The sequence below is a fragment of the Orcinus orca genome, chromosome 5 (genome assembly GCF_937001465.1).
Source record: "Orcinus orca chromosome 5, mOrcOrc1.1, whole genome shotgun sequence".
In the NCBI taxonomy this organism is placed as follows: Eukaryota; Metazoa; Chordata; class Mammalia; order Artiodactyla; family Delphinidae; genus Orcinus; species Orcinus orca.
The window spans coordinates 20,142,993-20,170,502 of record NC_064563.1 but is presented as its reverse complement, the minus strand read 5'-3'; the positions used below and the strand labels follow the sequence as shown (position 1 = coordinate 20,170,502).

At 39.5% G+C, this 27,510-nt stretch overlaps 2 protein-coding genes and 2 pseudogenes across 6 annotated transcripts in view; 2 read left to right on the top strand and 2 right to left on the bottom strand.

The window, feature by feature from the left end:
- The window catches only part of RNF13 (ring finger protein 13), a 137,270-nt gene extending 129,032 nt beyond the window's left edge, over nt 1-8,238 (top strand). For all 3 annotated transcript variants that reach the window (XM_004278179.3, XM_033402746.2, XM_033402748.2), the window contains 2 exons: nt 6,483-6,563; nt 6,837-8,238. In XM_004278179.3, coding sequence (XP_004278227.1) covers nt 6,483-6,563; nt 6,837-7,201 — 446 coding nt within the window. In that variant the 3' untranslated portion in view covers nt 7,202-8,238. The remainder of the gene's footprint in view (nt 1-6,482; nt 6,564-6,836) is intronic.
- A 1,787-nt stretch (nt 8,239-10,025) lies between these two features.
- PFN2 (profilin 2) lies at nt 10,026-17,767 on the bottom strand. 3 transcript variants are annotated; one of them, XM_049710221.1, is made up of 3 exons: nt 17,482-17,767; nt 15,105-15,297; nt 10,026-10,172 (listed from the first exon to the last, which is right to left on the bottom strand). In XM_049710221.1, the coding sequence occupies exons 1-3, from the start codon at nt 17,611-17,613 to the stop codon at nt 10,132-10,134; spliced, it is 366 nt and encodes a 121-aa protein (XP_049566178.1). In that variant the 5' UTR covers nt 17,614-17,767; the 3' UTR covers nt 10,026-10,131. The 3 variants fall into 3 exon arrangements, with proteins under 3 accessions (XP_049566178.1, XP_004278229.1, XP_004278228.1); XM_004278181.3 differs by lacking the exon at nt 10,026-10,172 and adding an exon at nt 11,059-12,421; XM_004278180.2 differs by lacking the exon at nt 10,026-10,172 and adding an exon at nt 11,059-12,743 and having other exon boundaries at nt 17,482-17,749.
- LOC125964506 (uncharacterized) lies at nt 17,721-20,922 on the top strand (annotated as a pseudogene).
- A 165-nt stretch (nt 20,923-21,087) lies between these two features.
- Nucleotides 21,088-22,724, bottom strand: LOC101280421 (anaphase-promoting complex subunit 7-like; annotated as a pseudogene).
- Nucleotides 22,725-27,510: the final 4,786 nt, after the last annotated feature.

Genomic DNA, 27,510 nt, shown 5'->3' with positions numbered 1-27,510 from the left:
AGGGAACCGCAAGTACAGAGGCTTGAAGGCAACAGTGTGTTTGATTTATTCAGGGAGCAGTAAAAAGAGCACGTAACTAGAATATATGTAGTGGTCTAGAGAGAGAGTTGTTAAGAGATGAGATCAGAGAGACACATGGGGAGCTAGATTGTGCCATGGTAAGGACTTGTGATTTTATCGTGTCATGGTAAAACTTGGATGGGTTTTGTGCAGAAGAATGACATGCTAAGATTACTGTGGAAACGGATCCCTCACACTGGTGAATGGAGAGCAGACTAGGGGTTGACAGTGAAGCAGGGAAGAGTCCATGCGGCAGGTTCCACGTGAGAGGTAGATGCTTGTTAACTCTCCATCAGGAAATGAACAAATGCTTTGCGGCATTTGTTATTCTGCTTGTATTTATTGGGAGCCTACTCTATACTGGGCACAGTATTAAATACTAGGGACATAATGGTGAGTAAAGGACATAGTCCGTCTCCTCATACACTAAGAATCTATAACCAGAGTTCAGTCCAACCAGCGGTAGTTGATGTTTGTTCTTTGTTGAACTATTTCAAGGGAAAATGTTCTGAATTTACTCTTAAAAAGCAAATCAGAAAAGGGAATATCCTCAGTTCCTCTAAAGGAGTACTTTTTATAATGGCCACAAAGCAGTAAAATGAGGTTGCAAGTTGGGTAGAAGTTACTGTTACGGCTATGGCTCCTGTGAGATCACGGTATTCCTGAGTTACTTGAAGATGAACTATTTTATTATTTCATGCCCGAGGTCTGCACTGTAGTCTTGAGATGGACTGAAGGGGATTGAGAGAGTTGATCCTTAGGTTGGTTGGTATCATGGCACTCTTGACCTTTATAATTTGCCTGTAGCTGTGATTTCTATAGAGAACTGTACCTTCAGTCTCCTAACTTACTTCTCACTGAAGAAGTCAGTGTAATTTATACTAAATGAATTAATCGGTATTAGATTGGATTGGAATGGACATTGCACCCAACTAAAAAAAACTGATAATCTTATAAGCATATAACACACCTATTATTTAGTATAAAAGCAAACCATGCACCTTGCATAAATAATCTCATTTAGTTCTCAGAGCAGCACAATTAGAAAAGTATTGTCATGACCATTTTATAGAAAAAGAAAGTGAGACTCAGAAATGTCAAGTAGGGACTTCCCTGGTGGTCCATTGGTTAAGACTCTGCGCTTCCAATGCAGGGGGTGCGGGTTCGATCACTGGTTTGGGAACTGAGATCCCATGCATGGGGCATGACCAAAAAAAAAAAAAAAAAAAAGTCAAGTAAATTACCTGAGGGTGCATAGCTAGGTAAGTAGCAGGGCTCTTGACTCCAAACATTGGGCTTGTAAATATTACCCAACCCTGTCTTTCCTCTTCAGTCACTACCATTTCAAAATGAAATCAGTTGCCTCCTAGATTTAATCCTTACCATTCCCCTTCTCTAATCCTCCTCTCCCCACCGCCACCTGCACTTACCCTCTCCTCCTCAATTCACTATGTCAAAGAGAAAGAACATTTTTGAGAAAAAAATAATTTCCTAAAGGTTCAGGTCTACCAGCAGTAGAGTCTGACAGACATGGGCTGGAATTCTAGATCATCCATTTTATTGGCTGTGTGACCTAGTACAAGTTACTTAACCTCTCCATACATCCCTTCATGTGTAAATGTGACTAAAAACTTACTTCGTAAGGTGGGTGGGGAGATTTAAATCAATATGTGAAATATGCTTATAACAGTGCCTGGCACATAGCAACAGCTCAGCATTGCTACAGCTCAACAAATGATAGCAATTATTATAAAAAACAAAACAACCCCTTAAGTAACAATCATAAATAAAATATTAGTGCCATCAATATTTAGTCCATAAACATTTCTTTTATGATGAAAAAGTAGAAGATTGCCAGAATAATGAAGCAGCTTAAAAGTATGTAACTTTATATTACTCTTGGAATTTCTTCCCAGTAACCATAAATTTGAGCCAGTTGTATTTTTGTTTTAGAGTATTTTGGTTATCATGAGACTTGACATCTAAAGTAAAAAGAAAGAGGTATATTTGTTATGCATTTTAGTGTACTCTAATGGTTTTGACAAAGTATGCGTAGATGTTAGAAAGAAAAAAAAATCTCAATTAATTACTGCAGTTTTTCATAGTTGTAGACACAACTATGATTGAAAACATGAAGGGAAGTGTAGAATATTTCTGTGGGTACTCATCACTCCCAGTGAGTCATAGCACCAAACCGTGAAGTCCTAAAAGAATTCCTACAGGTTTAGAATATAGTGGAAAAGTTAATGTTTATGTTAGGGGAATCTGTAACATTTTGGAAATATTTACCAACAAACCAAAAAGAATTTGGCATTTGGAAGTCTTTCATAGGCATAGTCTGTAATCAGACCCACAGAAGTCAGCAACTTGAGGCCCTGGCACAAGTGAAATATCTGTAAAGGCTAGCTGGCACTCTTATTCATTTACCGTACTGTGGGAACGGGATCATCTTAAATCTTCCTGTCTTAGTGATCCTCATCTTTGCAACTTGTTCAGAAATGGTTGTGCTGATTAACACTTAAATGTTTTAAATGCTGATTTAGCCGTTTCTAGCACATGTAAAATAGTAAGAGCCTTTTAGTTATTTTCTTGCTTTTGAAGCCACCAAGTTCGTTATAAACTTATTCATCACTCGTTACGGTCCTCAAAAATAGCTCTGCAGTTGAAATTGTGGTTTCCTGAGTTTCCTGTACCAGCTAACGCATTTCTCCAAGTCTATAACCCTAAGGACTGGTTACCACATACCATGTTTCATAGCAGATGAAAAATCCTTATGTTTTCACTTAATAGTCCCCCAACTGAGTATTTAAGGTAGTCTCTGTGGGAGCTGTCTCCCTACCCCATTAGTATGTGAAGGAGCCAGATCCCTGAGATGTAAATGATAAAAAAGTGGGTTTTTGTATTTGAAGTTTTAAGTTACCAGCTTTTTTCTCTTACAGCTTAATCATTGAGGTTTTCCAAGATAATATGTGTAGGAGAACGATTTTCATTTCAGAGATTGAAAAAAGGAATATAACATTTTATAGCAGATTACAGAAAAATGCGGCAATATTTAATTTTTATAATTTTTTATTTCTTAAATCTATCTATGAAGACATGCCTAATTTTTATTATTGCATTTAACTGCCTTTAACCTTAAAAGTAAATATTAGTTCCTTTGCTCAGGGTTTAAAAATAATCAGGGGGGCTTCCCTGGTGGCGCAGTGGTTGAGAGTCCACCTGCTGATGCAGGGGACACGGGTTCGTGCCCCGGTCCGGGAAGATCCCACATGCCGCGGAGCGGCTGTGCCCGTGAGCCATGGCCGCTGAGCCTGCGCGTCCGGAGCCTGTGCTCCGCAACGGGAGAGGCCACAACAGTGGTACCCGCGTACCGCAAAAAAAAAAAAACTGAATTAAGCTTTACATCAATTTGTATACACTATTACTACATTATTTCAAAGTAGCTTATTTTTTTAATTGAGGTATATTTGATTTACAATATTATATAATTTTCAGGTGTACAATACAGTGACTCACCTTTTTAAAGGTTATACTCGATTTGTTACTATAAAATATTGGCTGTATTCCCTGTGCTGTACAATATATCCTTGTAGCTTATTTATTTTATACCTAGTAGTGTGTACCTCTTAATCCTCTACCCCTATCTTCCCCTCACTCCTTCCCTCTCCCCACTGGTAACCACTGGTTTGTTCTCTATATCCATGAGTCTGTTTCCTTTTTTGTTATATTTGTTTTAATTTTTTAGATTCTACATATAAGTGATATCACACAGTGTTTGCCTTTCTCTTAGTTCACTAAGTATAATATCCTCCAAGTCCATCCATGTTGTTGCAAATGGCAAATTTTCATTCTTTATGACTGAGTAGTATTCCATTGTATATATGTACTGCATCTTCTTAATCCATTCATCTCTTGATGAAGTTAGGTTGCTTCCATATCCTGGCTATTGTAAATAATGCTGCTATGAACACTGGGGTGCATATATCTTTTTGAGTTAATGTTTTTGTTTTCTTTGGATATATACCCAGGACTGGAACTGCTAGATCATTTGGTAGTTCTGTTTTTAGTTTTTTGAGAAACCTCCGTACTGTTTTTCACAGTGGCTGCACCAACTTACATTCCCACCAACAGTGTAGGAGGGTTTTTTCCTCCACATCTTTGCCAACATTTGTTATTTGTGTTCTTTTTGATGATGGCCATTCTGACAGGTGTGAAGTGATAGCTAACTGTGGTTTTCATTTGCATTTCTCTGATGATTAGCGATGGTGAGCTTTTCATGTGCCTGTTGGTCATCTGTATGTCTTCTTTGGAAAAATGTCTATTCAGGTCTTCTGCCCATTTTTTAAAATCGTGTTTTTTTTTGATGCTGAGTTATATGAGTTGTTTATGTATTTTGGATATCAACCCCTTATCACTCATAACACTTGCCCGTATTTTCTCCCGTTCAGTAGTTGTCTTTTCGTTTTGTTCATTTTTGAAGTCTAGTTCCTTTCTTAAGTCATCTTTGGAAATAGTGATTTCTCTTTCTATACCTATTTTTATGTGCAATTTTTTGTCATAACATGGCTAAATGCAGGTGCACACCTGACTTTCATATTAGTTTGTTCAAGACTGAAAGAAAGCCAGTGTGGCTGAAGCATGAGTGAAGGGGGGGCGGGTAAGAGTGGTGTGCGATGAGATGGGTGATCTGTATATCAGATCATATTCAGCTATATGAAGGCCGCGACAAGGAGCTCAGATTTTATTCTAAGTGAGATGGGGGACCATTTAAGTAGGACTGATGTGATGTGACTGAAGTTTTAAAAATATCACCCTGGCTGCTATGGAGAAAAACCATATGGGGCAGGAATAGAAGGGTAGGAACAGAGGAGGCTCTTAACAGTAATCCAGGCTACTGGACCAGCATAATTGAGGAAACAAGAGAAAAGGGGACAGATTGAGGATGTTTTACAGATAAAAGTTTACAGGACTTGGTGATGCTGAATGTAAACTCTAAGGGAAAGAAGCATCAAGGACATGCCCAGGCCTGATAGTCAGTTCATGCTACTGCAGTGGCTGCCTTAAGTCTTGAGTGCTTCCTATTCTGATGGGTTGGTGCCTTTGCTGTATCTGACGACCCAAGGTTTTGGGGAAAAACGAGGGAGGAGCAGGTTTACAGGGGAATATCAAAGTTCTGTCCACTTACATATTATAACATTCCTAGATTGATGAGACTTAAGTGTCTTGATGAAAATTTTCTGAAACAGTATTCAAATAACAATAATACGAATAACGTTCCAGATAGAAGCATTTCCATATTGTTGCACATAACAGACATGAATCTCACCCTTCCTGCAGCTTCTGAACATCTGTCCACTAGTGAATTAGCTAAGTCTTTGTCTGGCAGGCACATTTTCTTTACCACTGCACCACCAGGGAATGCGTTATGTTCATCCAGCCTATGTATCCAGACAGTGCTTTATTTCTGACAAGCCTCCAATGTGGTTGCCCTGAGTGTGGGATAGGCAATGACTTTAACTGTCTTTTGTTTATAAAGGTGATCAGCTCAACAATAAGGAATTAAAAAGGCAGTGATATTAATAACAAACACCAGGGCTTCCCTGGTGGTGCAGTGGCTGAGAGTCCGCCTGCCAATGCAGGGGACACCGGTTCGTGCCCCGGTCAGGGAAGATCCCACATGCCGCAGAGCGGCTGGGCCCGTGAGCCATGGCCACTGAGCCTGCGCGTCCGGAGCCTGTGCTCCGCAACGGGAGAGGCCACAACAGTGAGAGGTCCGTGTACCGAAAAACAAAACAAAACAACACCATTTAGTGAATACCTCTGTGCTTGGCCCTTTATCTCATTTTATCCTCACAATTCTGCAAGGTAGATGGAAACTGTCTACCGATAAAACAATTGTATGTTACAGGCTAAGTAACTTGCCAAGCACCACAAAACTCATAAATGTTGGAAGAGATTTCAAGCTCAGTATATCTCATTCTAAACGTTTTTATTCACTAATATGTATTTTTTAATTTGAGTATGTTCTAATGTGCTTCCATTTTTACTTAAACGACTCAGAGACCTTAAGATATCTAAATAGTGAAATTTTGTCATCTTTGGCATAAAATATTTCCACACTAGCATCTTAATAGTTATGTAAAACTAATGAATTATTAAAATCTTTTGCAGAGGTAATCAAGGTGAACAAATTTGACATCCATTTTTAATTTCTTATTGTAGGTAAAAGGTTAATTATTTAATTTAAAACTTCAGGTTCCTGAACTTGAACTTGAAGCAGCTCCCTGATCTGAGAGAAAACAAAGAGGTATCATTTAAAAGATAAATCAGAAGGCATTTAATATAAGTGACTGAGGAAGAACTTGAAAAGTTAAGAATACTTCTCTACATGTTTTAATTAGTTTTACTATTTTCTGTCATAGGAGATGAGTATGATGTATGTGCCATTTGTTTGGATGAATATGAAGATGGAGACAAGCTCAGAATCCTTCCGTGTTCCCATGGTATGAATAATTACATACTGCTTTGAATTTCTGTATAGAGTAATTTATACTTCGGTTCAGTATTAGAGAGACAGGAGATAGTTATTAGCACACCATAAGCCAGGCCCTGTACTAATCAGTGATCTCATTAAGGGATGGAGCAGTTTATAAAAATTTACAAGCTTTTCTTCTCTTGTTCCTATGATACATATAGATCAGAACATGAATAAACATTAAAAATAATGTTCTCAACTACAGTATACTACCTAAAAGATGTATATTTTGCTTCAACAGCTTATCATTGCAAGTGTGTAGATCCTTGGCTAACTAAAACCAAAAAAACCTGTCCAGTCTGCAAGCAAAAAGTTGTTCCTTCTCAAGGCGATTCAGACTCTGACACAGACAGTAGTCAAGAAGAAAATGAAGTGTCAGAACATACCCCTTTACTCAGACCTTTGGCTTCTGTCAGCACCCAGTCATTTGGGGCTTTGTCGGAATCCCGCTCACATCAGAACATGACAGAATCTTCAGACTATGAGGAAGAGGACAATGAAGATACCGACAGTAGTGATGCAGAAAATGAAATCAATGAACAGAGTGTTGTGGTCCAACTGCAGCCTGATGGTGAACAGGATTACAACATGGCAAACACTGTTTGACCTTCAGAGGGTATTGCGTTATTTCCCTTTAAAATGTTTATTTAGGCATATAGTGTTTTTGCTCCCTTCAGAGATTTCTGTAGAAATAACTTATTTTTTAGTATTCTACAGGTTAATCAAATTACTGAAACAGGTTTTTTTGATCTGGTATTTATCTGCAGGAGTGTACTTCGTTTCACTAATAACTAATATAGACTGGTGCTGTAAGTCAAGCATCAAATCAACTCTTCTTTTGGAATGAAATATAGCCAAAACATTAAAAAAAATTCCTCACTATAGCTTACAATTAAAACCTAGATCACAGTATGCAACTGTTTCATGTTTTTACACACAAGGTCAGTGCTGTGGCCACCTAGCATGAGCTAAGCCAACCCCCATCTCCATAGAGTTACCTAAAGCTGTTGAGCTGGAATATGCTTGTTCTGGCGTTTCTGCCGTCATTAAGTGAGAGGCGACAAGGTAAGTTAGCATTTTTCTTCCTATCAATCAGCACCACGGAGACGCAAAGCTGTCTTTTTCCTTTCTATTGCCAAGTAGTCTTATCCTGATAGGAACAGTCTGTACTAGGGCAGATTGCAAAAGGTTTTTTTTTTTTTTTAAGGTTTTTAATACTATAGTGTTATGTATGAACTTGACTTATTGGCTAATGCCTCTGGACTTTACTTACTGAATTTCAGTATCCTTAGAGATTTTGTGTTGTTGTGATCAAAGGAAAAAGAAATGCTGTATAAAAATACCAGACTTCAGTAACTGTTAATACTCAGATCATATACCTCTTAATAAAGAGCATCTTATGCTAATTAGCCCTGCTAAACTATGTACAGAGGAAATTGTTCAAGTATTGGATTTGCAAATATTGCTTAATTTTAACAGAACTAATGATGTATTTAAACAATGTATTATGAAAAGCTAAATTATACATTATTGTAACTATGTAGAAAATATAGACTTACGTATAATCAAAATGTTAAGAATTTTTATATGGCCTTGTATGAAGGGAGTTTGAATGTTAATAAACACGTTTTCCACTTTAAGAACTGGCAAATATTTGTTCTGCTATAGTATTACCAAAATTAACCGTATTTATATGCACAGCACTTTTGAACGGTATAATGATTAAGGTAATTTAGGTTAGATAAATGCACATCACCTTAGAATTTTCTACAAAGGAACTGCTCACAAGCAATTAGGTAATCCCCCCAAAAGTTAAAACTGCAGCCAAAATCATTCCAACAATAGCGTGTATTACGGTACCTTCTTGCAATGATACATCCCTTACAGTAGACTGCTGTACCGCCTCGAAAAGGTAAACATCTAGATGTATTTGTATTGACATGGGAAACTGACTGATTGATAGTGAACAAAAGCATATTCGAGAATAGTTAAGTATACTAGTTATATTAGCCTTTTGTTGTAAAAAGAAAAATTTTAATAAATTTTTAAAAAGTGTAACACTATTTGGGGCAATTTCACTTTTTTGAACTTTTTAAAAAAAATTCTTATAAGCAACAACAAAAAATGAGTTATTTCCACTTAGGAAAATCAAAAGTTGAATTCTTCATCATACTCCCACGCCCACCCTGCTCCACAGAAATAAAAACACGCCTGAGAAACAGAGTTTTAGTTTACTATGGTAGTTAAGCCAAAGCTATGGAATTTGACACACTTGTATGATCCTAACTTTTCTAAACCTGTTTGGTCATTTGTGTTAATTTCATTTATCCTAAAGTAGGGTGTCAGGACAAAACACTGAGCTCAGTGCCTGGCACATAAATATAAGTAATAGTTTTTATAATTATTAAAGTAAATAATAAAAACATCATACTATTTTTTTTTAAGAGGGAAAAAGTTAAAAGTCAGTGTAACGTGTATCAGATGTTCTATTCCCTCACTCTTTAATCCACAGTTCAAATCAAGGACTTGGTTCCTTCAAATTTAAGTTACGAGTTTTTCTGAGGCAAAAATAATTTTTTTTTTGAAACTCCAAACTCTTAATTGTTAAAAATATATATACTTAACAGCACTGTCTAGGACTGTTACTAGTTCTCTTAATAGTCATTTGAAATCTCTTATAATTTCTCTGGTATAACTATACAGCTTTTTAAATAAGATGTTGAATAAAATTAAAATCCCACTTCTATTAAAAAATATATTCTTAATTTAAAATTTTTCCGATTTTAGAAGTATAGTCACCTGGAAACTTACCTGAGAGAAAAGTTTATATTTTGCCTTCAGAAATGCATATGTAAAATACATTATATACTGCATACATTTATCCTATTATATAAAATTCATTGGTGAGCATTTTCTTATGTAATTCTTTAATGACTATTTTATCTTTTGGACATACAGTCATTTATTCGACCCATAACCCTGCAAGTTAAATCTTGTAGTTTTCCAAGTTTAGTTATTCTAAGTAATGCTGTGGTAGCAACATTCTGCTATACGAATTTATATAGCTCCACTTCCTTAGGTTAAATTCCTAGAACTAAATACACAAAGCAAAGACACATGTATATATTTTCGTAAGTGTCCTTCAAGTGAAATTGTGGGAAGGGGGCCAATGACTAGTTTCATTCATTATTTTAATGATACAGTTGCCCTCTACCATCTTCTACTCCCCTACCCACACCTCCAGCATCATACACAGTCCCCTCACCTACTTACTACAGGTTCATTCAGTAAGGGTTTCACAAGTGTGGTCACTGCTTTCTAATTAGTTACCCTAACAGTTCTTTACAACTAAAGTATAAATGTATATATTACCATAAAATCATAAATCATCACAACCCAACCACCAGATTTTCATTTGACCCACCTCCTGTTCCTAACAAGGATCTTGTAACAGGTCAAGAAGTTTTATTGTTGTTTTACAATTCTAAGGTATGCCCAGCTGTCAAAGTAGCCCCAAATCCATATCTTCCATATCTTTACATCCCTGTATGGACAATCAAATTCAGAATTGACAACACTGTCAAAGAAAAAAAATTTAATTATGCACAGTATATTTTAAGTAAGGCAAAGAGATTAACTCCCATTCCCTAACCCACCCTTTCCCAAAGGGGTAGCATACAGTTCACTTAAAATGGATCAAGGCCGACCTACTGTTTCTAAAGGGACTTCTGGAATCTTCATCTCCAGGGTAGAAATCCAGAGCCCAGAATCTGCATGATAACCAGCTCCCCCAGTTTTGCTTAGACCCACCAGCTTTTGAACTTGGAGCTTCTGCTTGACAGTTCGTGATAATCATTTATCTGAATAGTATTAAACATATTTACTAAATTTCAGTACATCTCAGGGACCTTACAACATCTGGGATTAAACTATTACCTAGTCATAGTTAACATGTCACTCCACAGACAGAAATGGCAAGACATCCCAATTATCTTTTATGCTTTTTAAGGAATGTCTTCCCTTATGTGAGAGTCCCAGCTGGCTGACTTTGGCCTGCCAACATAGCCTCCAAATTGAAAGAAGTCATGTGACAGTTCAATACAGAAGAATCCACAATGCAGAAACCCTTCTTGGAATTGGGCCCCTTACTGCTCCATTAGATTTCACATCAAGAGACCAGCAACAAGACAAAAATATTTAATTTCTAGTGGTTAAGTCAATTTTTGCCTCATAAGCCTGAAAATGAGCCTGAAATAACTACAAGCCATTTTTAATAAAGCAAAGCCTACTGAAAATAAATTCCCAGGTACTCATTTTATGATAAATACTAAAGGAAATGGAGTAGGCCATTAGCTGAATTTTTTTTTAAATTTTATGCTTGTAGCAGAGTATATTCCCATTGTATCAAAAATCAACTGTAACAGTAAGCTAACAATTTATATAAAGAACAGGAGTCCAGAATATTTGGTTGGAATAAATTTATTTCATCTGTCTGTAAACAAGGTGTTTAATAGTTATGGCATTTTTTTAAATGCATATTAAATCAGATGAGTTAGACTGTATCCCAGATGTAACAAAGTGCAGGGAAAGAAATGGACAAATCAGCAACAAGATTTGTTTTTAAATCTGTACATTATCCACAAGGCCCAAACAATAGAAGCAAATACTAGAATGTCCCTAAAGTAGTGCCATTCGAAAGAAACCTTTAAGAGGTCATTTAAAATCCATCTCACAATAGCAACAGTTCATTTTAACAATAGTATGGCACAGAATACATATGAAAAAAAATTCATCACAAGACAGCCAAGTCCACAATAATGCAACTTCATATAAAAACTCAAGCTGCAAATAAAAATTGGTCCTATGAAGAACAAACTGGACACACTCCAGATGGTTATGTTGGGATACCAGATGTCCATAATGGCAGCCTTTTACAATTTTACTAAAGAGTAGAGCTGGTGTGCAAAGAAAAAGACAGGAACAAAAATGTGAGCTATTGCAATGATGGAATGTCCCTGGGGATTCAATCAGTATGGTTACTGTAAGGTCATGGGAGGAAGTGCCTTTGCTCTTGTTTTGCAGTTGCACTTGTCATTATGTCCTGTAGACACTATGAAAAAAGATTTGTCTTTACTCAAGTGCAACAGCAATACTAAAAGCAAACTACTGCAGCTCTCAATAGCTCATCAACAAAAGGAATATTAATTGGTTAAATAAACCAGGCACTGCATAAAAGAAGGTGGAAGCAAACCAAATACCTATGTGCGAAGGGAGGGGGTGGGAAAAGAGGAGTGAAGGAAAGATGCATGCACTTTTTCCTCCCAACCATGCGCTACAAAAGGAAGACTAAATGAGCTAAGTAAATGCTCAAAGTGCTGAAAGACACTGATCAAATTAGAGATTGTACAACCGGCACCTTGCTTAATATTAACTTATTTTAGTAATCAATATCCCATTAATTGCTAAGACAAAGTGATGCCCAACTTGCAATGCCCCCTCCCCCCAAATTTCAAGGTATCATGCAAATCATTACTGTGCTGCAATTATGTTGCCAGATAAGGTTGGTTACATACAGTGGTTAACATACAAATGATCCATTGGGCAAAAAGGAATCGTGACATTAGAAAATAGGTAAAGAAAAATTAGCTACCATCTATAGTCTGGTAGCACTGTGACCATAATTGGGGTGGTGATGAAGACAGTTGCTAGGTAGATGGGGAGAGGCTGCTTACACATCAGACCTCCTCAGGTATAAAGCGAGTTCATATGCTTTCTTGTTAAGTGTGCCTCCGTGGACACCTTCCTTTCCCATGACTATAACCAATGCTGGAGTACACAAGGAAACAAAACAAAAGTGAACAGAATTATTTAAGGGGGGGAGGGCAGAAAGAAAGACACCTTTCCCCACCAACAGAGGGATACAAAGGAGACACAGGTTCATACCCCATCACCCTGCATTGCTAATAAAATTTCCAGAATTAAGACTCAAGCTTACAGCTAGGAAAGTTTAAGAGCAATTTTTCCCTAATACTTAACAGTCTGCCTAGCAGCTAGAACCCAGAGTCTCTCAAGTATTTTGCCATTGAGTATGCCTTCTTATTCAATCCGCCTCCATGGACCCCTTCTTTTCCCATTACAAAGACCAAGACTGAAAGAGAAAGAAGAAAAGTGTTTCAAAAGAAGTGTTAATCAAGAGAGTCCCATAAGTTTTAGCAGACAGAACCCCATTAGTAAGTTACATTAAGTTAGTTTTCCATGAACAACGAAGCACTGAAGTCAGCCAGGTCTCCAAAAAGGAGAACTTTCAAACTAGTAATGTGCTGAAAACATTTTGACTATTAACTGTATCTTGGAAGTCCAATCAGTGCAGCTGCAATGCTCTATAAAGATATCTTTACACTAGCTAGGGAAAAAGAAGTGTGATCATTTATCTTTTTTAATTTTTATTTTATATTGGAGTATAGCTGACTTACAGTGTTGTTTTAGTTTCAGGTGTACAGCAAATGATTCAGTTATACATATAGATACACCTATTCTTTTGCAGATTCTTTTTCCTTTTAGGTTATTATACTGAGTAGAGTTCCCTGTGCTATACAGTAGGTCCTTGTTGATTATTTATTTTCTATATAGTAGTGTGTATCTCTCAATCCCAAACTCTTAATTTATCCCTCCCCCACCACCTTTCCCCTTTGGTGACCATAAGTTTGTTTTCTAAGTCTGTGAGTCTGCTTGTTTTGTAAATAAGTCCTTTATATCATATTTTTTAGATTCCACATATAAGTGATATCATACGATATTTTTCTTTCTCTTACTCCACTTAGTATGATAATCTTTAGGTCCATCCATGTTGCTTCAAATAGCATTATTTCATTCCTTTTAATGGACATTTATCTTTTATATAGGGCAAAAAACTTCTGATTAGTCTGACAAATACATATTAAACTGGCCCCCAAAAAATAAACTTAAAAAAAAAAATTAGGTAATTATTTACTTATAAAATTCTCCCCAAATTTAACTGCTTGATTAAGTACCAACTATTAAGTCTTACTAGTGGGGCTAAATGTATCTATTATTTCCAGAGGAAAACCAAGACCAAATTTTAAATAGCATTTTCAGTGCCATTCATGAAAGGACAAATTAAAAGTACCAAAGGCCTGTGCTTACTATATCCTCTCTGTGTTAGCTTTGTTTTTAATTGAGTCTAAAATCCTAAAATAGATTTAGTATTTCCAAAAACAGGTTCTTCTATGATGTAGTTCAAAGGTCTATCGTGAAAATATTAACGTATGTACATATGTCAGATGTTATATTCACTGCCACTAGATGTCAGTAGTGCTGTATGGTATGAAAACATTCTCATTTTTACGTCACATGGTTGATGCTTCTTTTTAATATATTTATCTGAGCTCCGGTAATGTTTTAGAGATTTGTCTACTATTTCAGTCATCTAATTTTCCTATAGAGAAATACTCATAAGCATCAACTCACATCAGAACAAGAGTAACCTTTAGGACAGTCACAGGGAGTTGGTAGGACCACTGCAGTAAATTATGGCTCAGAGTAGCTTCAAGTTTCTTCCCATGGTAGATGTGGTCTTAAAATTAGATGTGCCAAGTCTGCTATATGAGGCTACATAAGCCCTCTTTATTTACAAAACATTTACACAGGTTAACACATTTAAATGTATCTGTAAATCAACTAGATGTCATAATAAACCTCAGTTTTAAAAGTTGCTTTCAAAAAAGTAGTGAGATTTATTTAGTACAGTAAGAATTTCTGCAATGTTGACAATAGTCAGGAAACACCAGAATTTCTGGACCAGTATATAAATGAAATATAATTTCCTACTTTTTGAATAAATCAGACACACTTAGTCTTTGAAAATATTTTAGTAAGTGGAAAACTTACTTCAAAACCCTCATTCTAATTATTTCTCTCTTCCCCAGCAATGTTTCTAATAGAAATATGAGCCAATATTAACTCTTCCTTTTTTATGCTGAATAGTGAATGACTAAAATGTGAGCAAGAAAGGAAGAGATCCAAAGGTCAAAGACCCAAAGGGACTAAAGTAACCAATCTGAATGATTTAACAATCTGAATAACTAACAGCTGAAGAGACAAATTGATTTTTTTTAACTTTTTATTTTATATTGGAGTAGTATAGTTGATTAACAATGTTGTGTTAGTTTCAGGTGTACAGCAAAGTGATTCAGTTATCCATATAGAAGAGGCAAATTTAGATGTTCAGTTTACTAAAGTTGAAACTGAAAAGATGATATGAACATTCTATTTGAGAATAAAGTCAGGATCTCAGAGGTTAGGTTGTGTATGCAGCTGCTGTAGAGGAAGTATATCTACAGCAGTGCCTCCTTCAGTGCTGAGCAGTTCACAAAAACCACCTTAAGAGCCATTATGGACTCTTTTAACACTTTATTCAAAATGTTAAAGAGACTGCTTAATCACTTGTAACGTGGCATGCAACTTTCAACCAAAAGTGTGCCTTGCTTACCTCTACCAGCTCTGCCGACGGCAACGTTGTATGTTGGCTCCCCACCTTGACTCTTTGTCCGGATGTCCATTGTGCAGTCACCATCCACGTATAGGCTATCTCTGATCACTGAGCACTTCTTTGCGCCAAGAGTTAAACCACTGGTAAAGAAACCTTCCCGGTCTTTTCCTACAATCATATCTATTTCTACTGGCTGTCCCCCCACCACCCCCCACCCAGCCCCCAACCAAAAAAAAAAAAAAAAAGGAAAAGAAAAAGAGAGAAAAGAAAAAAGTTGTAGTTAATTCCTTGCCTTGGTATAACAGCAAAGACTGCCAAGTTTGTACTACCACTACAAGACATACACGTTTCAACAATGTAAAATCAAGTTTCAGTCTTTTCTAAAAAATTACTTAATCCTACATGGTGACATGTTTTATGTCAGTCAGTTAATTAGATTTCACAGTTAAGAGTGTAGTCTGGTAACTAAAACCAGTCTACGCAAAGAATCTCTAGTTGTTAGTTGACACTAGATAAACTGCAAACTTAAGAGTTATTTATAAACTGTTTCAAATCAGGTGGTACCTGAAGTACTTACGTAATGGTAAAGATCCACCTAAAAACTTTCAACAGAAGCTTATCTATCATAATCAGTCACGTTACAGTCATGTAGCGTCAAATTTAAAGTTGTTTGAAAGTCGCCTAAAATAACGCCCATGCTTGGCAGACCTGTTCACTTCTACTCGCTTCAAACAGCTTGTAATATCCCCCATAGTATTAATATGAACTTCAAGCCCTAGACTTCAGCGCATCCCCAAATTCATATTTCCCTCCTCTCTATTATTCTAGCCGCTTACTCCTTTTTCTCTGCAACTTCCCTTACCCTACCACCTCAGTAATCAGTTTTCTTTCTGGGCAAACGCAAAGAGGATTCTGTCCGCAGCACTGCAGTAGGCAACGGTAAAAGAACAGAGAAAATGGAGGGAGACTGGGAAAGAAACTGAGGTAGCGACCAGAACCGGAAAGGAGAAAACGTGCATTCTAACATTCCATGAATAAGAAGGAAGGCGTCGCCCCCATCAGAACTGCAGAGTCATAGCAGGCCCCAGCCATTTCCAAGCACACTCCTGCAATCTTCCCGGCCAGACAGCGGGAACTCACACACAAAGACAAGAGGACCGCAGAAAAAAAGTTGATCACCAGATGCCAATTCTCTGTAAGAATTGTAGCCCACTGCGGTAATAGGAAACCTGAAAGTACTTGTATCAAGAACTGAGTTCTACACTGCTAGATCTTAAACCATGTTAAGCAGTACAAGAATAATTAGTAGCACCCATAATAGGGGGCCTGGATTTGGGCGTTTGATATAGGAAGGGGGCGTGAAGCTTAAGAAATTAAGAGAATGGTCCTGTATTTGATATAATCGTCACAATTATAGAAAGAGCCTTGTTTAAAAAGAGGCAAAACAATAAAGCAGCACTGGACGCTTAGTGACAATTATCCCCCAGACATGTGGCAACCGAGTCAAACCACCAAGTCACAAAAAAATCAGGCACCGTGAAGCATAAATCTGCATTAGTGCCTTTACTACCATTACTAAAGAGGGAGGGACTTGGAGAACTTAAGTGTCCCCTTGGTCTTCGCAGATTACTAAAAGCCCCTTTAAGCACCCCCTTTTTTGGAGCTATGTTGCGTAACTGGGGATAACGGTGTATCGATGAATCTCCATAGGAGGAGGAGAGAAATCAATGGCAGTTCGCCATCTTGGAGAATTAAAAAAAAAAAATCCTATGGAGCCTGAGCTGTAGTCGAGATTCACGAATCCACCTACGTTGTCGGTGTATATTTCTCGCAAGCCTCGGAGGCCTGGACACCGGCAAACCTCCGCCAAGTCGCCGCGAGGATCCCGGGGGCCGGGCAACCGCCGCCTCTCACAGCCCGCGGCGCGGGCGGCGCGCTGTCCCCGGAGCGAGGGGCGGCCCGGCCGCCGGAGGACCCCCGTCCGGGCCCAGCGCGCCCCGGCCCGGCCCCTCCGGTCCCCGCTTCCACCCCGGGACGCACAAAGCGAGCCTCAGGGCTTCCAGGGGACCCAGGAGGACCGAACAAGGGGAAAAGGGCCCCCACCCCCGAGCCGGCGAGTGCCCCCTCCCCCAGCCTCACCAGGACAGGCACTGGGAACGCCGGGGAGCCGGGCCGCCGCCCCCGCCAGTCAGCGCAGCCCCGCAGAGGGGGCGTCCCCGGGCCTCCGGCTCTCCGCCCGCCCGGCAGCCGCATCCTTGGCGCCGGCCGCCCCGCACACCTGCCGGCGCGGCCCTCCCGGTGGCCCGGCTCCGCGCGGCGGCGCCCCCACGGCCGGCCCCGCTCGGGTTCGGGTCCCCGGGCCACCGCCGGTTCTCACCGTAATGCTCTGGAAGACGCCCCCGGCTGTGGCTGCCCATACGTATTTGGCGTCGCAGTAGCCGACAATGGCGGCCTCCTGGCAGCAGCCATCGCACATCAGGTTATCCACGTAGCTCTGCCAACCGGCCATCTTCGAGCCCTTCGCACTGCAGCGGGGACGGCGAGGAGCAGCAGGCGCAGCGGCGGCGGCGGCGGTCGCGGGCGGCGGCGGCGGCGGCGCGGGTGGAGGCGGGGCGGGGGCGGGGAGGAGGCGGCTCTGCGCAGGCACCGACCGCCCCCCTCCCCGAGGAGCTGCGGCGGGAGGACGCTGGGACGGTGGTGAGGAACAAGCTGCGGGGCGCGCCCGGGCCGGCCGCCCTCCCGCCCGCAACCGCGGGACTGACTAACCAACGGCAGGAGGCTGCGGAGCTGCTGTGCCACCGACTACAGCGGCGACTGCTCCTTACCGCGGTTTCCGCAGCTCTCCGCCGTTTCGGCGGGGCGTGCGCGAGCGCGTGCGTGCGATCCTTCCGCGGCGCGCCGACTCGGAGGGTCCCGGCGAGGGAGAGGGAGACTGAGCGGGAGGGGCGCGGAGGGATACCGGCCGGGGCAATCACAGCCGCCACGTGCGGACAGCTAGACCTGGGAGCGGCGGCGTCGCTGTGGGTGGCTGAGTTTCGGACCCCGGGCCTGCAGAGAGGGCGTCTCCCTCGTCGCACTCCGCACCCCAGGGACGGCGGCTTGTGGGAAGCCTCGGAGTCCCTGCGTCCGGGCTGTGAAACGCCTCTGTTCTGCGTCCGGTGGCTGGGGATGCGGAATCTTGCGCCTAGGTGTCGGATTTCAGAGTTGCCCTGGTGACGGGGATGCGGAGCGTTTACTCCTCTTTGTGGTGGGGCCTGGCTGGTAGTAGGGTCACCCACTCTCATCTTAAGCGTCCCCAGTGGGACCCTCTTCCCTGGACCCCTCTGCCTCTTGGCCACAAAGGCTACCGAGCGGGCGCGCTCCGACAACCTGAAATCAGAGCTGGCGTTCGTGGCTTTAAGGAACATTTCTGAGCTTTGCCGATCTTTCATTATTGTTTCATTTGGGTACCACGGGCCTCTCATTGTGTGGATTCTTTGACAGGAAGAACCCCTCTTCCCCTTAAGGTTGCTTACGTGTGGCTAAATTGCTCGTAAATTGCGAACAAAACAGATAGCAACCTATGTGAAATTATTGGTTGGTAACTGGGAAAGTTACTGGTGGGTCGAAGAAGTCGCTGAATAGATAAAGAATTTTAAAATCTAAGAGTTCACTGTATGAACATGGTAATATTTCTGCTCTGGAAGGGTGAAATAATTTCAGGACCCAGATCTCAGAATGGCTTGTATTTACAAGTTAAACCATGGGTGGAGTCCCTGTGAATCTTGAGTGTTCTTTAGTAACCTCTGGGCGTTATGACTAGACCGGGAATTAGGAGACGTCCAACACTTTTAAGTGAACAAAACGATCTGTCAGTCAAGGGAAGAGAGCGTCTCAAAACGTTGAAAAGTTGATTTTCAACTTTAAAGTTACTGTGTAAGGTCACAATTTGTGACAGGAGGATTACACAGAAGTAGCTCAGGAAAGAAGACAAAAACGTTGCTAAGCAATCTAATTGGTTCTGAAGTTTTCTGTTTTTTCTGCAGTTTGCTTTGAAATGTACAACTCCTGCAGGCAAGGGAAGAAAAGCACAGTAAGAGAAACTCCAAGTCCGGCTCCTATCAGATTGAGACAATGTATTCTCCCATGTTCTGATGATACAGAAAACCTGTGTGGTATAAAATGTGACAAAACGTGTTTCATTTTTGCAGGTGTGCCTCCCACCTGGTTTAGTCACACTGGTTCTTGTTTGGTACTCTGCTTTTTTGTGGTAGTTGTTGATGGTTTTAATCCTTCATTCTTACCAATTTATCAACTTAAAAGTTAATGATCACAATGTGCTGATAGCACGAAGTGTCATTGTAGGAATTCATCAAGCTGTACACTTCTTGATTTGTGCTGTTTGTACACGTTATAATTCAATGAACAGTAAAAAAGAAAAATAATGATAGCTTGAAATTGACTTATTTATTAATCTACTCTGAAGTTTTTAAGATTAAATTTTGACACTTATCTTCAATAGCAAAGAGATGCAAATAATGCATTCCATTCTTATTCTTTTATTGTTGTCTAAACAGCAAAAGGATTACATTAACTGAATATTCTGGTATTCAAATCTCAAAAGATTCTAAAGCACATTGATTGGGTAAAAGATAAGAATTTAGAATTCCTATCACTATTTTTTAAATATCCTTCAAAATATAACAGTATTTTAAAATTACTGTTATACTTTTCCAACATGGTGTTATTTCTTTCCCATAATTGCACAGTAAAATTTAATCAACTATGAAAAAAATCTGTATAATAGACTAACTAGGTTTAGATTTTGAGATGATACATTCAAAGAGAGTCTATTTACTGTCTCTTTTCAGTCCTGTAATAAAAAAAAAAAATCCTGTGCCTGTTTTCTTTAGAACCAGACTCAGAGCATGCTGCCTTATTTTTTATTTGTATACAGTGATCTGTTCCTATTTCCTGTAACTATTGCTTACCACAAAGTGTTTCAAAAGGCATATGTAGAAGTAGAACACTGAGTTTTAGGAATTGGAAAGTTAAGTCTAAGAGAGTATCAATATGAGAAAAAGTACCAATTTGTATCTTTCCTTTTTTTCAGAGTAACTGATCCCCTACAGTGATAATAATGATGTCTGGGCAGAAGCAGAGAAAAATCAAAGCTCTGTTGTTGATACAGATATCCAGATGTAGCTAACAACAATCAGTCGTAGCATGTTTAAATGTGGAATGCATTATTATGCATTCTTTGCAAAATCTTTTATTCTTATTTAGGAAAACAGTAACTGTGGTAAATTAGATTCTTTAATGTATCAGTCAAGGATTGCCTGAGCAATTTTAAGTCCATGTGTAAATCATTTGACATTCTAGCAAAATACAAAGAAACAAGTTGTAATTAAGATGTACTCAACCTGATAAACATTGGGGTAAGAACTAAAACTATATAATTAGCCCCAAAACAGTAAAACACTAATTAACTAAGCCCACCTCAAGTCCTCAATTAACTAAAATTTTAACTTCCATACTTCATTTTTTTGAAAAAAAAAAGGTGTTTTAATTATAAAAGCAATTGTCACAACAATCAAGAAAGTTTAGAAAATGGAGCAAAATCACCCTTAATGCCACAAGCAATAAACATGTTATCTTTTAAATGTATTTACCCATTGTTTTGTGATTTTCACAGTAAAAAAACAAGGAGTACCTACAATTCTGGATTTGTCAAATTTACCCTGAAACTATGAATTTTTGATTTTTATAGCTTAAGTTTATTTAATACAAGTTAAAATTGTTATATTTTTCTTTCTGATAAATTTAACTTTTAAGTAGAGGCCCTCTTTATCACTAGTACTGTTTTTTTGTTGTTGTTGTTTTTGTGTGTGTCTTAAAATCTATTTTGTCAAATATTAAGGTAATTATCCCAGTTCTCTTTTTATGGATTTTATCTAATATATCTTTCCCGTCTCCCTCCCCTTCCCCCTCCCTTTCTCCCCCTCCTCCTCCCCTCCTCCCTTCTCTTCCATCTCTCTCTCTCTCTCTCTCACTTTCCCTGTCCTTAAATTTTACATGTCTCTTCACTTAGCTGGATTTTGCCTTTCTGTCTAATATGCAGTCTAATTTTTTTTCTTTACTGTACAAAAAAACGGTTTTATTAATTACCCCAACTGCACCTCTGTTCATGCTCTAGGTCACACTTGTTTCTCAGATTCAACCCAGGCTCATAGGCAAGTTACCAGATTAGCAAATAGGAGAACTGTTCTGCAAAACAGCAACTGTCAGCTTAAGACATTACCAACATTGCCGAAGGAAGCAAGGTTACTAGGGAAGTGTGGACACCCCAGGATAATGATTTCTGGGACAGGAAACCCTCTGAAAGAGCCAGTCCGACTGTCTATTCCTCGAGCTTGCAAGTTAGCACTCTGTCCCAGAAGCCCCGACACGTCTACGGGCCTCTCAGAGCGCTCCCTTTGTGCTCCCTGGCTGGAGCAGAGGAGGATGGAGATATATGGAAGGTTGGTCAGGCTCAGTTTTTAAAAATGAAGTCACTACTAGAAATATGGAGCAAGGGGCAGAGACCCCTGGTGCAATCACATGCTGAATCATTGACTTCCCAGAGAGCAGGCTCCTTACAGTTTCCTTCAGTCCATGGAAGTGCTCAGAGCGGGGCGGGCCAGGGTGGCCACGGAGCTGTGCCTGCCTCACTGCATGCCGAGCCACTGCTCCTGGCCAGCCCACTGGGCCGCCTCACTGTCGCTGCCCCCCAGGTCCCCTTCTTCCCCACTCCCTTCCATGTCGTCCACGTCTTCCTCCTGAGTGGCATCCGCGGGACTCTTCTCCTTCTCCACCTTCTGCATCCCCTCTAGAGACTTCTGGTCACTGGGGTCCAAACTAGGGGACAACCAAACAAAGGAAAGGCCGGAATCTCTGCCTTGCTTCTTCCTGGCTAATGCGTCATCTCCCTGGCACAGCAGTGAAATGACCACCCAGTCACAGAGAAACTGCTAATGCCTGGCCTCTCCAAACAACTCCAGTTCCATAGGCAGGATTGAGGGAGTCCACCACTTAGTGCTATACTGTACTGGTCCATTGCTTCCTGATACTCACTGACAGCTACAAGGAAATCTAGGGTCCGAGGCAGGACACAGTCACTCTGATTAGCTAGCATGTTCCGCAGCAAAGCAATTCCAACTTCGTATTTCTGTTCTCTGGTAAGTAGCTCTGCTTTTTTCTCCGCAGCCTTAATGTAGTTCAGCCTTTGGGTCAGGGCTTTATCTAATAAAGTTTTGCTTTCTCCTGTGTCACTGGGTCTTCAAGACAAATGGTGGCTGAAAGGGTAAGGGTCTGTGCGTTGGCTCCTAGAGTTTTGTAAACATAGTTACCCATTACCGTTGCTTCATGAATACTGTTGGAGGCTAAGTAACATTCGATGAGACCTTCATAACAATCTAAGCGACAAGGTGCAAGACGTATAGCCTCCCGAAAGTGGATTATTGCTTCTTGGACTCTGCCCATGTTTCTAAATGCTGCTCCCTTAAGTAGCAAAGCTTGAACACTATTACTGTTCAGCTGAATGGCCTTGGCTCCTAAATAGAGAGCTTGGGAGTAGCGTTTATCCTTTAATTTTTTATTCATGTGGAACTTGTATGTTCAATTTCTATTGTTTTAGTGTTACCCTGGAAATTTTACCATGCATATTTAATAGAACAAAGCTTTAAATTAAATAATATCTTAAACCCTCCAACCAGACAATCCAAGAACCTTAGAACACTTTAAGTCTGGTCACGCCTCTCCAGACTTTTTACACAGGTATTTATATACATGTATTTATATGTTTCCTATTTTATTTACTTACCATTCCTTCTCATATCTCAGACCATTACTTTATGATCCTTTTCTTCTTTCTAAAATAAATATTTAGAAGTTCTTTTAGTGGAGGTCTCTTGATGGTAAACTCTCTTTTTGTTCATCTGGAAATATCCTTGTATCACTTTCATTCTTAAAAAAAATAGGTTGGATCTACAATGCAAGACTGACACCTTGAAGATGGTACTATTTCATTCATTCTGGTGTTCATCATTGCTGCTGTACTTTATGATCTGTTCTTTTTCTCTACTTTTGGAATCTTTTTGTCTTTGCTGTTCCACAGTTCCACTATGATGTATCTATACCTGGGTTTCTTTTCTTCTACTTGGAAACATAGATTTATATCTATGATCACTTCTGGAAAATTCTCAGTCATCACCTCCTCAATTATTCCTTTTCCTCAGTTCTCTCTACTCTGTTCTTTTAGGGTTCAAATAAATGTTTCCTTTTCCTCTTCTGTTCTCCATATCTCTTAGCTTGTTTTATATTTTCCATCTTCTTACCTCTCAGTGCTGCATTCTGGGAAATTTCTTCAGTCACATGTTCCAGTTCATTCTTTCACTATGTTTCATCTGTTGGCAAACCCCTACATTGAGTTTTATTAATTCCTAAAAAATCTATTTTTTATTTTTAGAAATTCCACTTTATTGTCACATAGATCTTTCTCATTGTTCCTGATAGTCTCATTGTTTGCCCAACTTTGTGGTTCCATACTAAATTTCTTTAAACATTTCTTACCTAGTTATTCTATACTCTGTATATGACAATCCCAATATCTAAATAAGTTGTGCTATTTTTTTCTCTCACGCATGGTGTCTTGCCTCCTTGTGTACTTGGTGATCTTAGATTATGAATTTATATTTTCTGGATCTTACGTAAGTGGGAATTCAAATGGCTTAAATTGAAGACACTTCCTTTCCAAGATGATTTTCATCTGCTGCTGCTGCATGTCCAGGAGTGCCAGCAACCTGGGGCCACTTTAAACCTCTCTATGGTGTCCCCTAAAGCAGGTGTTCCCTAAATCATTGGTCCCCAACCTTTTTGGCATTAGGGACGGGTTTCGTGGAAGACAACTTTTCCACGGACGGGGGGCGGGGTGTTCAGGCGGTAACGCGAGTGATGGTTCAGGCAGTAACGCGAGCGCTGGGGAGCGGCAGATGGAGCTTCACTCGCTCACCCTCCGCTCACCTCCTGCTGTGCGGCCCGGTTCCTAACGGGCTGTGGACCGGTACCGGTCTGTGGCCCAGGTGTTGGAGACCCCTGTCCTAAATGCAGGAGTATCAGATTTACCTCCTCACACAGAACTGCTATTGGCATTTGCAGTCAGACCAACTCCATCTCTCCAGCATGCATAAAGAACCCTGCTCTAATTTCTGCTCAAGACTTATTTCTCTTTATTTGGTAGGAAGAAGGGTCTTTGAAGACTTTTCTAATTTCTGAGAGCCAAACAAAACATCAAAAACTGTTTTTGATTCACATCTAGTTTTGTAGCAGGATGATTCCTTCACTATATCTAGTCCACTGTGATGAGAAGCAAAAGTCGTACCCACAATTTTGCATCTTCTGTGTTTCATTCAATAACTATAAATTGAACATAGGTTTCTGGGTTGGGTACTGGTTGGTGCTATTTACTGAGACAAGGAATTTGGAAAGATGAACAACACTAAGGAGGGAGATATTAAGCTTAGTTGACTTTTCTGTACTTGTGAGATGTCTAGTGAAAATGTTGCTTGGCAGTTAGATATAGAACCCTGTAGTTCAGAAGAGGGGTCTGGACTCAAGATAACATTTCAAAAATGAGTAAAGGAAGAGATGTTCACCATGAAAACAGAATGAGTGGCCAGAGAAGTCAGGTGGGAAATCAGGAGCCAGTAAATCATAAATGCACAAGGAAGAGAGTTTCTCTAAATTGTAGGAATGGACAAGAGTAGCAAATAATGCCGAGAAGTCAAATAAGAGGAGGATTGAAAGGTGCTCAAATATCATATGAGACCACTTAAATATGGAATATAAAAAAAAAATGCTACAAACGGACTTATTTACAAGACAAATAGACACAGACATAGAAAACGAACTTATGGTTACCAAAGGGGGATGGGGGAAGGATAAATTGGGAATCTGGGATTAATAGATACACACCATTATATATAAAATAGATAAACAAGGTCCTACTGTATGGCACAGGGAACTATATTCAATATCATGTAATAACCTATAATGGAAAAGAATCTGGAAAAGAATAGATATATATATGTCTAACAGAATCACTTTGCTGTACACCTGAAACTATCACAACATGATAAATCAGTTACACTTCAATTTTTTTAATGTAAAAAATAAAAGAAATATTGGGTTGGCCAAAAATTTCCTTTACTTAGTGAATAAAATCAAAAGTTCTTCGTGAAAATGAAAAATGTCTTATTTTTGCTTAAAACCGAACAAACTTTTTGGCCAACCCAATACACTGTACTGTAATGATTCTCAACTTCATAAATTACATCCCAAAATCCATGGATGAAATAAATGCCTTAAAGACTTAAAAAAAAAAAAAAAGTACAGTTGGATAGAATTGGCCTTAGACAAAAGATGGGACAACTTCATTTTAACAGCAGTATATATAATTGTCGCTTTTCCACTTTTTACTGCAGTATAAGATATATACAGAAAAGCATATCAATCATAAATATATACCATGATGAATTTCACAAAGTGAACTCACCCGGTTAACCAACACCCAGATCAAGAAACAGGATGATATCAGGAGCCCAAGAGATCTCTTCTTGCCCATGTTAAGTCAACTATTCTTCTCAGGGTTTTAACTACTTTTCTGACTTCTTAGAACTCATAGGATAATTTTGCCTATTTTTGAACTTTATATAAATTTCTCCTCACACAGTTGTTCTTTTTTTGTGATGCTTTCTGGCTTCTTTCCCTCAATTATTTGTGAGAGTCATACATACTTTTGCATGTAATTGTAGTTTGCTCATTCTCGTTGCTGTATAGAATTCCATTATGTGACTAAAGCATAGTTTATTCCTTCCGCTTGTGGTGCATATTTGGTGAGTTCCTAGGTTTTTGCCGTTATGAATATAAACACTTCAGCGCATGTGTTTTGGTGAGCAGAGGTGAGCACATTCCTAGGAACGGGGTTGCTCATAGGTTTAGGGTCAGTAGATAACTATGAAACAACCTTCTGAAGAGATTTTCCCCAGGTGCTGGCAATGTAGGAAAGTTTCAGTTACTCCACATTTTTACCATTTGGTATGATCTCTTTTTAATCTTAAACATTTTGCTGGGAATGTAATGACAATTTATTATGGCTCTAATTTGTATATCTCCAATGGCAAATCTTTATCAGTGAGTATTTTTTTCATGTTTGTTAGTCATTTGGACACTTTTTTGTGAAGTGCTTGCAGTAGTACTGACAGCGTAGCAGTTCATCAAGTGGGTGTATCTTAAGTTGTCCTTCCTTTTTGAAAAAATCTTAAGTTGTCCTTTCTTTTTGAAAAATCAAGTAAGTTGAGAAATAATAAAAGAAAATTTAGTCGTGATCTGTGTGGCGGTAAGCTTTCAAAGGCATAGAAATAGAAACATATTTTTAGAAAAATGTCTAACAGCAAAATTTAAAGCATGGTACTTAACTCAGTTAATCAAATGGGCTAGACATTACCAGTTTCAACTGTTTTTCCTTGCTAACAGAATCATAAATGCATTTGGAGGGGGCCGTGTAACAATTGAATTTAAAATACTTCCAAAAGCTAGGGTGAGCATCTAGTCCTCCGGTGGCCAAAAGTTACTTCATGGCAAGCTACTTTCCCCCTGATACATAAAAAAAAAAACACGGCCAGTGTAAGCTTTCTGCCTTTAACCTGTCCTCCTCCCCTTTGTCCAGACCGTGATGATGCAGTGTTGAGACAGAGCAGCCATCTGTGACTATACTGAGGATGGTAGAGCAGGAAGGGAGAAGGGACCTGCTTTCTCAAGTGCTTCACCATCTTTGCACAGCCTACCCCAGACTCTTGTTACATAAACTCCTTAGTTGGTTAAGCTAATACAATCAGACTCTGTTAAGTGCAACCAAACCCTGTACTAACCAGAACATCCATTTTCCTACCCCACCTCAGGTCCCTAAGGTTTTTATCCAGTGTTGTTTTTCCATAATGAGTTAAGCACTTGAGGAAATGCTTTACAGTTATTGCATCCCTATTGTAACAATGACTGAATTGACCATATCACGGAAAATTGCTCTTCCAGTTTTGTTGCAGTAATACATTAAATAGTGCCCTAGAGGCTTCAAGGATTTCTTGTCCCTTCCTAAATGTCACACCAGCTGATGGAGAATTCCCTATGAGTTTTGACTTATTTTCTCTGATTTACCACATGCACAAAGAGGATTCTTGAATCATAGGTGAAACATTTCATTCCAAGCAAGTTGTGCTTGAAGTTGAGGGGTTTGTTGTAGAATTCTCAGGGGAAGGAAGAGGACAAAGCCTGTAAAAGCACTGGCCATCTCATTATCTGATCTATGAGAGAAATGCAGCCACTCTAGCACAAC

What these genes read in the sequence shown, in the direction of transcription:
- PFN2 (XM_004278181.3), bottom strand. Translation starts at nt 17,613, where the DNA reads ATGGCCGGTTGGCAGAGCTACGTGGATAACCTGATGTGCGATGGCTGC. An exon ending in GCGTCTTCCAGAGCATTACG is followed by an intron (nt 15,298 to 17,481) that starts GTGAGAACCGGC and finishes GTGGGGGGACAG; the next exon opens with CCAGTAGAAATAGATATGAT. An exon ending in CGTCGGCAGAGCTGGTAGAG is followed by an intron (nt 12,422 to 15,104) that starts GTAAGCAAGGCA and finishes TGTGTACTCCAG; the next exon opens with CATTGGTTATAGTCATGGGA.